Here is a 13,664-nt window from a genome sequence, read left to right as displayed (position 1 = left end):
AACAAAGTTACAGACGAGTATTTCTAATTTTGTGGGTTTTTCTAGACTAAAATTTTTATTATTGACTGAGAGTGTAAGAATGAATAAGGAAAAAAGGTTAAATTTTAAGATTTTATCAAGAATCACTCTTTATGAACCGATTTTTTTAAGCTGGAACTTGATTTTAAGTCTGTTCAGAAGTTTCAAGTCGCTGTCGATTTAAGAGTTATTCTTCTTCTTTAAGAGCCTCTTTACTCCTGATGATTGGCCGTTAGCTTTGAAAGTCTCTCTATCTATTGCCAGGTGAAACAGTTCTTCATAGAATTTAAGAGTTGATCGAATTAAATCGATTCGCCTGAACTTGGTTTGACGGAAATAGCACTGACAAAAATTGATTTTGGCAAAGTCTATAACAGTCTTAACTCAAAGTCAAATGGCAGTCAAAAAACGATATGACTATTTTAAATAATATTTTTTTAAAAAATCCATCACGAAGAGTTAAGTGGATCCTGTGTCTACAAGAGCGGAAGATTAAATGAGATCTGTCAAGCCCGTCACATCAGCGCAGCTCAGCTCGTGATAAATGACTTAAAAATAATAATTCCACTAAACTCGATTATAGGCAAGTTAAGTAGCGATCATTTTGCATCGATTGGTAACGTCATCAATATATATTACTTTACGCAAAGAAGGTTTTATATTTCGACAATATCTTTGAAATATAGAAGATATATGACATTGACAGGGCACAGGACATAAGCTTATTAGCAGTTAAAGGGTTACTAGGGATTAAAAACCTTACTATTCAACACATCAATAATTATATACGAGTTTTGTCTTTATGGTGGAAATCGGTAACAGTCTCCATGTATTAAAAAAAAAGAGTATTAAAAAGAAGGCTTAAGGCTGATAGTGAACACTTTAATCCTAACACAATATCTTTCACTCTTGTTTATAGTAACGGTATATAGATTGATGGCAGGGCCTCGTGCAAGCCCGTCTGGTTAGGTACCACTCGTAAAATATTATATCACCAGGCAGAATACTTAGTACGTTATGTTCTAGTTTTAAGGGCGAGTGAACCAGTGTAACTACAGGCACAAGGGACATTACATCTTAGTTCTCAAGATCGGTGGAAGCCTTGCCGGTGTAAGACATAAATAAATAAATCAATCTATCATATCCAATCAGACATGGTATCACATATCTGTTGCAGCGGCTTTTTAAGTATGACACTTGACATAAAGTCGATATTAAATCGGATTTTGGCCACGCGCCACAAGATCCTTGTCGGACTATAAATTATTTCAGCATACGTCACTTTTATTAAACTGAAACCAAAGTTTCTTATATGGTTTTAATATAGCTATCAATATTTCGATTTTAGGACTGAATTTAAAGCCTTTTTTCAGCAGGAACAATTCAATCAAACGTTTAAAGCAGAAAATTTTACCATAAAATTACATCAATTACGAAGAACATCAAACTCGCTTAACTAATGTACATTATTGTAGTGATGACAAGAAAATAAACAGGTTGTAAAGAAGTAATGAATCAAATACAATTCTATACTAATTATAATTATTATAAGCTACTATTATTTGATACATGCTATCTTAACTTTCTAAAGAAAAATATTTCAAATCAAGAACAAAAAGGTAAAATTATTAATGTTGCTTGCGACTAAGCCTTAGGAGACACTGAAATGTACCACTAAGTTAGACTCGTGTCTAGGACGTATATGTCGTCGTAATATTACGAAATATTGTAATATTAGAGTTCAAATCAATTTTGCTTTTGACAAGGACCAAATCTTTAACGGGAAATAAAAAATATTTTTTAAACATTTTTGAAATTTACATTCTAAATAATCATTTACCGTTCTTTTGTATACACTATATGAGGGAAAGCTTCATATTACTTATTTTACAGTTATTCCATACTACGAGGTGTACGAGAATGACGTGTTAAGAGGTTGTTCTGATAGCCATTATAGTACTTGACCGCGTAATGACCACCCTTGTATGATATGTCATTGGCTAGACGAATAGATAATAGGGGCTGTTCTTTTGTTGATAATGAATGAAATGGTGTAAAATTACATGCAACGTAGTAAAAGCCATCAACTTGAGTAGTTGATCTATTATGTTAGTTCTGCGTTAACAAATGCCCCTTTCAAACTCTACTACGGATAATATTTTCTCTAGCAGCTATCCTAAAGACCTAAGTGAATAAGATTAATATTATCTTTACATATGTAAACTTTTATATTGTTATGATACATTAGCTAATTATGTACGGAAATGTTTACCTGCTCCCCAAATATAACTCTTTGCTTAGTAGTTTATAGTAGTCTGCTAAGCTCGGGATAATTCAGGTCTTCTCCTGAAATATGTTAAAATAAATATAACATTATGCAAATCGTGCTAGCGTCAGATTGTATCCAAAACTCGATTGAATCGCTTATACCTAATAAATTCATAATAGCGCTATATATAATTATAAAACACGTAAGGGCGCTCTAGATTCCGCGTCTTTGAGGTCAAAGGCGATGTAAATCTAACACTGGAAAATATATTCATACACTTTTACTTAGGATGTTGTACTTTACCCATTTTATTTAAATACAAGCTGCCTATCCCGATTTTATTCGTTCTATGTCCACGTAAAATAATAATAATGACCTACCCAAATACATACAAATTCATCGAAATCAGTCCAACCGTTTTTGAAGAATTTAGTTACATTCACACGTATAGAAAATATTGAAATGTTGACAGCAATTAAAAATAGTATGGATAAGAATAGATAAGAAAAGAAATCAAATTATTGTTATTAAGAAGCAAAATTTGTATAGAATAAATATTAATATATTTATTGTATACCTCCCGTCATCTTTACATTATATGGCTTGGGGCCTAACATTTAACGGAAATGGAAGGTAAAAATGTCAGAAACTGGCGGGAAGTTGCAAGCACATCCGGCGGGCCATAGTACGCTCTCTATACACTGCTTCTTTGTTGAGAGCATTTACATAAATGATTTATGAAAAAGGACCCTTCAGAGCAACGCAACCGCCCTACAATTTATATTTTGCGTAAAGTTTTCGATGAAGATTGGAGCCTGAGGCTTATATTAAAATCACATTATAATAATTTATAAGAACCACTGATTTGATTATTAGATTGTACTTATTTTTTTGAATTTACTCATTTTTTAGCTTTATCTGTACATTAATACTTGATATTATTATGAATATTTATTTCAGTGATATTAAAGCTACCAAATAATATAAAAAAAACGATTTTCAAACACGCTAAAAAAGAACTAAACTGGTTTTTTTTGGCCCAATTTTTGCAACATACTTGAATCTAAACCGTAAATCGGCAGTATAATTGTAGGCAAGTGCTTACAAACATTTGAGCCGATGATTTTTTTAAATAAGTATTAAATATCTTATAGGTTTTATACGACCAAAGAAACGATGGATGGATTGTGTGAAAGACGATATGGTTAGAAAGAATGTTACTTGTGAGATGACGTCCGACAGAGAAGTATGGAAGACTAAGACATGCTGTGCCGACCCCAAGTAAAATTGGGATAAGGGCAGGAGGATGATGATAATGATGACTGTAAATATACACATTCTATGTAGTATCATCACACATGGTGGTGGTGAGGGAAGCCCAAACCAAGCGTTAGTCTCAAGGTTACTACTGCTCGGTGTACATGGCTTGAGTCATCGGGAAAGTAGCTCAAATAACTTTTTTTGTTCTAAGTTTTTTATTTGTAAATTACTTAAAGTGGTCAAAGATTAAACTTACACCCCGTCTACCGAAATATCTTCTTCTTGAGTAATACATTATACAATAACTGTAGTGCAGACAATAAACCGAATTTCATAAAACTTACATTTAATACAAAAAAATAAAGTCAACTTCAGAGGGTACAAAAATTCGACGACTAATTAAATGATCGTGGTTTTACTTAATCGCGCTTGCCCTGTTATTGTCTGGACCTTAATCCAATCGAAAACATAAATGGTTTACAAAAAAATATAGTTAGTACACACTTTCCCTTTATACTCCAATATTTTTAAGAACCAAAGATATAGTACATGCTATAATGTGGTGCTATCATTATAATACATTTATTCTACGCATTCAAGAAAAATACTTTTATTTAAATATACATATTATTAGAAAAGACTAATAGGGCATTTTGAAGAACTAACATCGTTATTTGAAATCAGAAATATACAGTAGAGAATATTTTTGTCTGTCTGTTGAATCTCTTCTGTCATTTAAGTTAGTGTGCGTGTTGAACATTGATACTTTGAACGTGGCAGTCACTCACACTAACAGCTATCATTGCACGCTAGCACTCTTGTTCTCATTGCTTCATACTTATGTCAGATGAATTTTAGGTCCTAATATATTTGTGTGTGATTTTGTATTGTTTGTTGACAATACTTAATTAATGTTTAAAGTTAACTGAAAAACCTAATCATGTTTTACTCTTAAACTAACATTATAACTATTATACTGATACTGATCAGTGCTTTATTAGATACAGAATAGGTTCACAACAAATAAACAACATAAAAAAGTAGATTTTCCTCTACATCATCTTAATAAGCTAAATTATAATATAGCACTATACATTAATGATTATGATTTGTCCGATGCTTTAGTCAGTGATTCAGTGGAATCACATTAGATTCGAACCTTTAGTGGAATATCACTTATCGTCCCTAATAGGAAGACTCTGCTCCGCAGCATACGCGGATAGAAAAGCTAGGCAACTAACTGATATTGACACTGGTCAAATATTATATTTGTGATCATATTCATATTATTAGTTTTAAGACAAACAACTTTGGATTAAGTCTATGTTCATTTAACAAAAGGGATCTCTTATAAAATTGGGGCTAAAGAAGATAAACTTACAGTAGCGTCAAAATATATTTACAACAAAATTATGTATATTCACAATATCGATCATTTTGATGGAATCAGTGATAATCATTGTATAAGGATGAGTAGTATGGAGAAGCTTATAATGCCAAGTTTCCGTCCGTTTTTAACTGTTTGGTAAAAAAATATTCAAAACAAGACGTTATAGATGATAAAAAAGTATGGGGCTATACTTTTGTAGCTAAATAAACTCGTAGTTCTCTTTATACTTTACATTATTATATCACTTGTTGACTTTCAGGCCGATTATATTATATTATAAATTTAATTTGACATAACTTTATATTTTTATATTTTGAAAAATTGTAATAAAATCTACATTCCGATCCGCTAGTAAAGTGACGTTTCCAAAGTACTTGTAAATTCCTACTTGAATAAAGTATATATAATTATATTATGATTTTATTTTAATTGACATGAACTGCGTTGTGGTGGAGTAAGCTCCATAACGATCACGTCTAGAGAGCCAATCCTTAAATATGAGATAATTAAGAAAGCTCTTAATTGTACAGCGAAAATTAATACTAAACTCTATTCATAGTTAAATAGTATTTATTCACTACCATCACAATCTGTTTCGGTTGCTAATTCAATTATATTATTATTGTGTGCCTTATTTTTCCTTCCTACGTTCATGTAAAAATTGCAAACAAATCAATTTACATATACTGAATACTGGGACTAGAAGGAAAATTTATTCAGAAACTGAATGCAGTTCAACCAGTATTAGATAGCAAATAACTAAAGTAATTTTATTATGTAACGCGAGGTACGTCATATTATTTCAAACACTATTCTTCTATAGTAGTATACTTGTGAGTTATCACAAAATAGATTTGAACCTGACCTAAAAACTGAATATACAGTATAATAATAGAATGTAATAATGATGCAAATTTATTACAGACATTTCAGGGCCGCTGGTAAAAATCCAGAACTCTTCAAAACTTTTCCAAAAACATATCCTGGAAAATAAAACAGTTATTTATTATTTGTTGGTATATCTTATTTAATCTTAGTTTGTATTATGTTATAATTTTTTATTATTATTACGTATTAGGTACGTAACTATAATAAAATACGTTGGTACTAACATATTTTATGTTTCTTTTGCACGCAATCTCTTCCATTAATCTTAATCTAATCTAAGCATATACTCAATTACTTCCTTCTTGCACAGTTTATCCTTCACACCGTCCACCTATCCTTCTTTGGTGTTCACTTTGCCTTAGATCCACGTTCGTATATAACGCACATTTGGTAACATCTGTTTTTCCTTCTTAGTAAAAATAATTAAGATACCATAATATCGTATATAACACTAATAATCTTTATATTCTGCAGTTGCTACTTTCATAATACCCATTTTAAACTCACGTCTTAATTTGCGATTCTATGCACCTCACTCATTCTCGGCGCTCATTCATCCGTCTCGACATTCGTGCAGAATTCATCTTTCATCCATTACTACTAAAGTCGCCTAACAATTCATATAACAGAACACCTCTATTTGGTTCGAGTTATACTTTTCTAATGTTATTGGGTGTTACAAGTAAATTTTGAGACAAAATTTGTAACCACAGGTAGATCATTGCATAAAATGTGACTATCTCATCCATACCGTACTAATTCTATTCTTGCCTGCTGAGCTAATTACATTCTTAATATGTATATTATATCAATATTTATTAATAAACCGAGGCCAGATACCAAAAGTAGAAACAACACATTTGTAAAATACCCTAGTGTTATCGGAGAAAAACTTTATACTACCAAACTCATAAAACATTAGTTCAGCTTAAATTGTAATTATACTCATTCCTACGACTATATAATTATATATTATGTTCAATACTTAATCTGTGCTTATGAATTTAGTTTATTTTATCTCAGTATCATTTGTTTAATATACAATAAAAAAAATAAAACATAAAAACATTTTTTTAAAGTGCGTTATACAATTCAACAATTTCACATTTAATGTTGCATTTTTTTCAAAACGAAACTTCAGTTCATAATCATTATTATTTCACCTGTCCATCTCAAATTCTTGTATTATACCAAAATATTGTAATGTCTAATTAACTAAAATTTCGTTAATTTGTTATTCGAAAATCAAAAGTTGTTGTTGTATTCGATTGCGGAGGTTGAATCGATGCTATAATTATAATCTGTTCCATTTCAAATATGTATATTGTCATTGTGACATTTTTAACTTTGAATTGACAATTGATTTGTGTTCTCCTTCTGACTGCACGGAAACAAATAAATAACCGGTTAAAACATTCGAATATACATTATTAATTCAACAATGAAATTTACAACACAAATGCCGAGATCGTGCGACACCTTTGTCGTTCTGCCTCCTCTGACGAATAGAAATGTAGTAATATTTGGGAAAAATTCTGATCGACCACAGAACGAAGTCCAAGAAGTCGTGCTGTCAACGGATCGAACTCGAAATTCTAAATTGAAGGTAATATTAATTAACACCAACAATCAAGCTATTAAAGACAATTCTTAATTAGACTTATAACATAATATTATGGTAGTATATGCTACTGAACGCATTTAGCTTATCCTAATAAATGACAACGTTTATCGAAAAAGTAGTCCACACTAAGTGAAATCGATCTAAATTTCTATTTTCAAAAAACATTTTTTATTTTTCTTCATTAATGTAACAGATAACATATTAAAGAAAAAGTGCTATCTAAATTATATATATTAATAAAAATTTAATAATACAGGAAGAAATTACGTGCTTTGGCGCAAAATTATATTTTTTTTATTTCTCATTATTAGGAATTATTATAATTTTGGACTACATTTTTTTTATAATACTGTAATACTCCCTAATACTGTACATGTAGTTCATTTGAAATATTGATTTAACAACTATCCACTTAAAAACCTTTGTGTGTATTGGTTCTCATTTTTGGAAAAAATATTAAAAACCCAAACTAAATAATATGTGCTGTCCTAAGAGATTGATTCCGTAATTAAATTCTGGTTTTTCTAAATATATGTTAATAACAGACAGTGCATGTTTATGACCATTGGTGAGATTGCATGCAAGGCGCCTCCCAGTCATTACTTATTTTTTCTGCCAAGTATCAATAATTTCTATTACTGCATACCAGTTTTAAGTAAGTAATTAGTGTAATTATAGATATGAGACATGACTATAATTTAGATTCTATAGTTGGAAGCTAATTGATGATGTAAAGAGTGGTACATGTCCACTTATACTTATTAGAATGATACTTACCATTATTGATCGCAATTTCTTCCACCAAATAATTTAAAATAGCAAATGACTAAATAAATTAATTCACCTCAAACATTGCATAACAAAGTGATCAATATTTTCATTGTAAAAATTATTTTTATTCAATTTATATGTAATATACATCATACTTGCATCTTTTCAAAAATCTAGTACCAGTTCAGATACATCAGAAGAAGTTGTAGAAAAAAAATCACATAGGGATTTTGTGCTCAAAGAAATTAATATATTGTTGCCATTAATACATATCTTTTTTAATATGTTTTTTTTTTTATTATTGTCATGACTAGACATTGAATCGATAATATTAAAATACTTTGTGATAGAATTTCACATTTACAAATTATTGTCCTGTTTGAGAATGAATTTTCCTTACCTTACATTAGCTGTGTGATAAATATTTCTAAACATGGTAATTCCATATATTACGACAACTCTTGCTATGGGTTTGTCTTTAGGAAAATGTCACTGATATCATCATGCAGTCATAGTTTGTAATTTGTTTATTCATTTCATGCTATACAAAACAGGAATGTGTTCTTATTTTAAGGAACCCTTTTTTTATTTTAATTGTTAACTCATGAATAGCATATAAAATTATAGGTACAACAATATTAAGGTAATTTTGGTGTCATTCATAATAATTTTGTATTTCTATATATTTCCTACCAGACAATTTGAAAACAACTACAATCGTCTATGCCTTATATATGTTAATCAAGATTATATCTTTAATTTTTTCTCTGATAGTTATTCGGATAAGTGTTTAATGTATACCAATTATTTATTTAACCTAACACCCACTGTTTTCAAATAATCATGTTTATAAATAAACTTATATATCGAAATCAGTATATTATTTCATGATTTCCAGTGCACATATATAACAATAGATGAGAGTCCAAATCCTTTGAATAGTGTAATTTTAAGTAAACCGGCATGGATGTGGGGTGCTGAAATGGGTGCTAATGATAAAAGTGTAGTTATTGGCAATGAAGCAGTGTGGACTAATAACAATGAAGGAGACGGTGATGCCAGACAGAAACGTCTTCTCGGCATGGACTTAGTTCGGTAAGATGAAATTTAAAATTCTTTACCTACGGTAACTTTGCATCCAACATATAACATTGTGACAAATACCAACAACTATTTATAATATTAACTAGACCAAAGCTGAATATTATTATGTATTCAAATGTGGATATAAATTTGAATTTTTTTTATAAAGTTATACATTTTACAAATTTATTCGATTCAATGATAATAAAAGGTCAGGTTGTTTACCTGAGTGAAGTGAAGCGGGAGCGATCGCGACGCAGTTTCTTGTGTAATAACACAGGCATATTTTAATCCGATATATTGATTATATTTTTTTATATAATCAGATTAGGTCTCGAAAGGGGGAACAGTGCGGAGGAGGCATTAGATGTGATTACGTCACTGCTAGAGAAGTATGGCCAAGGTGGACCATGCTCGGAATATGACGATAGCCACTTCTATCACAACTCTTTCCTCATCGCTGATTGCAAAGAAGCGTGGGTGCTAGAGACTAGTGGGAAACTGTGGGCCGCTGAGAAGATAGCTTCAGGATACAGAAATATATCTAATGGTCTCACGATAAAGACGAAAATTGACAAACATTCAGAAGGATTATTCGAAAAGGCCGAGTGTATGGGAGTTTGGGATGGAAAGGTGATACAGTTTTCTCTTCTTGAGGGTTTTCTTTATAAAAGTTGAATATTAATAACGAGTTGTACTTCTATCAGGGAAAGTTTGACTTCTGCAATGCTTTCTCCTCGGGTGGTGATGAGCAACGTCAACAAGAAGGGGAGAGGTTGTTAAAAGAAAGTTCTGCAGCAAATAATTTCGATGTGAAAGACATGTTCAATGTGCTGCGTCACAAAGAGAGTGGAATCTGTCGAGCGTGTGACGACACATTTCCCACCCAGGGTAGCCAGGTAGACTATCAATAAATTAACAATGTCATAATGAATGTTATATTGTCATGAAAAATAATATTAAACTAAATATTACTTTTAGGTGTCTTTGCTATCGTCAGACATGAGCGTGCACTGGTTCACCGCCACCCCTGACCCAAGCATCTCTTATTTTAAACCTTTCGTATTTACGCCAAATGCTCAAGTCTCATCTCATACGGAGAGTCCCAAAGATGTAAGTAAAAATATTTATTCCCTTTATTAATACACATATGTATAGAAACTGTAATGTATTCAAAATTGCTCGATTTGATTTACAGCCGAAAAGGGAACACAATTTATACAAACTTCACACCGAAAACGTAGCGAAATCGAATAATGATAAAGTAACCGAGCTCCTTCGTGAAATCGAAAATGGCTGCCTTTCCGAAATCGCTGATTTCATCCAGAAATATGCAAAGAAGGAGAAAACTGTCAATGAACTTGACGATTTGATGAAGAAATGCGTCGAAAATGAAATACAAATAATAACATCAAGTTAAGTAGAAGGTAATCTCGTATTATACTTTCGTTTTAATTTTCGGCCTACCGTTGCTAGCATTAAAAATAATAAAGTCGACTTAATTTACAATAAACATCTCGTAGTTCGTATTTAGTTTTATAATGTTGCCACATTAACGATAATTTATTATACACCTCTTTTCATGATATCGTGACATCAACCGCGCAACATAGATAATGTTTCATTTTCTACCTAAGTTTTTAAATATGGTACTGAGTTTTGTGATGGGAATCATTTTGATACTAGAAATTCAGTGTCATCCGTATACGTTATCCATGACCATAGCATTTCGGTATTTTAATCTCATTTAAATGTAACCATTCGTTGAGTTTCACTTTTGGACTCAGTGTGTAAGGATTTTCTACTAGGGGCTTAATGAATATTTTGAAAATCGAAGTGAGATTTATTCGCCTTATCGCATGCTTTATCTTATAAACAAATAATATATTAAAATATATTTATTACATCTAGTTACAAAGCGATAAATACTTTAATAATAATAGGAGTGCCATGTTTCAGAACTTTAAATATTATATCGTTAGATTAGTCAAATATATATTCAATCGTGTTTAAGCAAGTTTTTTAGCTTTTTTGTCATTGATGTTACTTAAGCTAAAATTGTGAAAAATGCTTATAAATATTCATAAGTGTCGTCGGGGATAGAAAATACTTAAAGACAAAATTAAATTCCAGCTCCTTCGATATTTAGACAACTTTATTATACATTTTTTTTTATGTATACGTACATATATAATAGAAAATGTTGAATAAAAAATAATTTGTATAAATATACAAGTTTTGTTTGTTACTTTAAACTATATTGATTTTGTTTCATATTCTGAACTAAAATTATTTGCTAGTATTGAATTACTAGCTATTTTTAGAGATAGTTTGCCAATAGAAATGAATTTGTCTGAATATGTAGGTAAAGCTGATTAATAATATATAATGAAGCGTTTCCACTGAAATAATTGGTAATATACGAGCATGCCACCGACATCAACAACAAATATACATATGTATATAGTAAATATATATTTCACTATCGTGTGTAGTCGACTTTCAATCGCCAATATTTCTCTAGTGGAAACGCAGCTTTAGGCTCAGTTATCATAAGGATATCTTATCGTTATCTCAATTATACTTAAATTGTTCACTTAAATTATAAATAAAATTCGACACTGTGATATATAAGCAGCATGCTAGTTATATTTTTTCATAATAAAAGACAAAATAAATTTAAATATAAAGACAGGTTATTTACGATCAAGCTTAGGTCTAAGTGTAAAGGTGGCAAACTAAAATGTAAGGGAATAAATAGTACTGAGGTATTAAAGACAGCTGCCTTAAAATAATATAAAATCATCTGTGTATTATTTTAAGCGAAATGACTAATGAGCTTGTAATGGAATTTTAGGATACATTGAATGATTGTTATTTAAAATGTTTTTTATCAGAATATAACGCACGAGCTTTGCTTTCAAGAATCCTCATTAATTAAAAACCGACAAGTATTCCTAAGTTATTTATTATTATGTATACAATTAAATTATTTGCACAAACCATCTTCAAGATTCAAATTCGATAATAAATTTTTAAATTTGACTCGTTCACGTTTTTTACAATAAATCTATTATTAGTCTAATTCATATATTGTTATATAATTTGACGTGTGCCTTATGTAAATTACATAATTATAGGTCAATGTCACACGCAGAGGCTAAAGTATTAGCAGAATAGTAAAGCTAAGAAAAATGAGGCTTAAATAATAAAAAAATAATTAAGTAATTATTTATATTAGAAAAAAAAATAGTTTCGGTGCTAGGTTTTATTTTTTCTATTGAAGTTTGAAGGGTTTTCGTTTTAAAATATTATTAGAATTAGAATAAATGAATATAATCATTTCAGTGACATTGGATTGTGTGCTATTTTTGTGTTCGTTTTGAATTTTTTATTTCCATATTCCATAACTACTATAGTTGAGTTATTATTTTCACCTTCGACTTGTACGTGTTAGTCATGATTAATATTAATGCAGTCGACAGCCTAAGATTCTATTTAAAGTTGAGAATCGATACAAGACAACCAAGGCCTGCTATACACGGTTCTGTAGTATTTTATGATGTTGTTAATAAATACGGATCGATACCATAGAGGGAAATTAATCGTGCGAATGAGCAACGAGACACTTTCCCTAACAGCTCCTCACTTAAGCTATTTTACATGTGGCACTTAAGTGTGGTATTGACCTTAATTTGATTTATATAACAAAGGATAAATGTATTAGAAAAACAGTTGTTACTAATTAATAAGAATTGTCCGTTAAACTGTACAAACAATGTATTATTTTCTTTTAAATGTGCAATATTATGTTATATTGTTGAAAGCTTTACAATTATTTTTTTTAATTCAATGCTATTACATTTTGTCACAATTAGTATAATTAGTGTTATTCATTGATTTAATATGCAATAAACGTAGTGAAGAGCTATTGGTTGTATTATTTATTATTCTACATTTGATATATGGTATAACCCAAAATATTCGTGTTTCTTTTATTTTTTTTCGTTAGGTAACACAGTACACAACATAATTATGTTGCCTTTTTAAAAAATAGAAAACATTTTGTTTCATATTGTAAACGTGCATTTCGAGATTATATACGATAGTCGAGTTATACATAATGACTTACTGGCACAGTCAGGTTTGTGCAGTGCTTCCGACGAAACGCTACATCGACGAATATCTAATTACACTTATAAATATATGCCAATCCCAAAAACTTATATATAAGTTCAATTTTTGACCGAATCACTTACTTAACGTCCACGCGCTTGCGATTAACTGCGCAATCTAGTTTGTACTATTTAGTAACACGAAGAGAGTCCTTCAGTTTACAGCTAGGTTATAATTATTACAAA

General features: G+C 30.3%; 1 protein-coding gene across 1 annotated transcript; it reads left to right on the top strand.

The window, feature by feature from the left end:
- The first annotated feature begins 7,184 nt into the window (after positions 1–7,184).
- LOC125076043 (secernin-3) lies at positions 7,185–13,175 on the top strand. The gene is made up of 6 exons (XM_047687981.1): positions 7,185–7,431; positions 9,119–9,315; positions 9,630–9,936; positions 10,011–10,202; positions 10,285–10,416; positions 10,502–13,175. Exons 1-6 carry the CDS (start codon positions 7,267–7,269, stop codon positions 10,721–10,723), a joined length of 1,215 nt encoding a protein of 404 aa, XP_047543937.1. The 5' UTR covers positions 7,185–7,266; the 3' UTR covers positions 10,724–13,175.
- The last annotated feature ends 489 nt before the right edge of the window (positions 13,176–13,664 follow it).

This window comes from Vanessa atalanta, chromosome Z (assembly GCF_905147765.1).
Source record: "Vanessa atalanta chromosome Z, ilVanAtal1.2, whole genome shotgun sequence".
NCBI classification, from domain to species: domain Eukaryota; kingdom Metazoa; phylum Arthropoda; class Insecta; order Lepidoptera; family Nymphalidae; genus Vanessa; species Vanessa atalanta.
The sequence above is the reverse complement of the archived record's forward strand: the minus strand, read 5'-3'. Positions and strand labels throughout refer to the sequence as shown.

Excerpts from the sequence above, each read along its gene's own strand:
- LOC125076043 (XM_047687981.1), top strand. The coding sequence starts at position 7,267 with ATGAAATTTACAACACAAATGCCGAGATCGTGCGACACCTTTGTCGTT. Across the intron at positions 9,316-9,629 it reads CTCGGCATGGACTTAGTTCG|ATTAGGTCTCGAAAGGGGGA; the intron begins GTAAGATGAAAT and ends TTATATAATCAG. Across the intron at positions 10,417-10,501 it reads ATACGGAGAGTCCCAAAGAT|CCGAAAAGGGAACACAATTT; the intron begins GTAAGTAAAAAT and ends TTTGATTTACAG.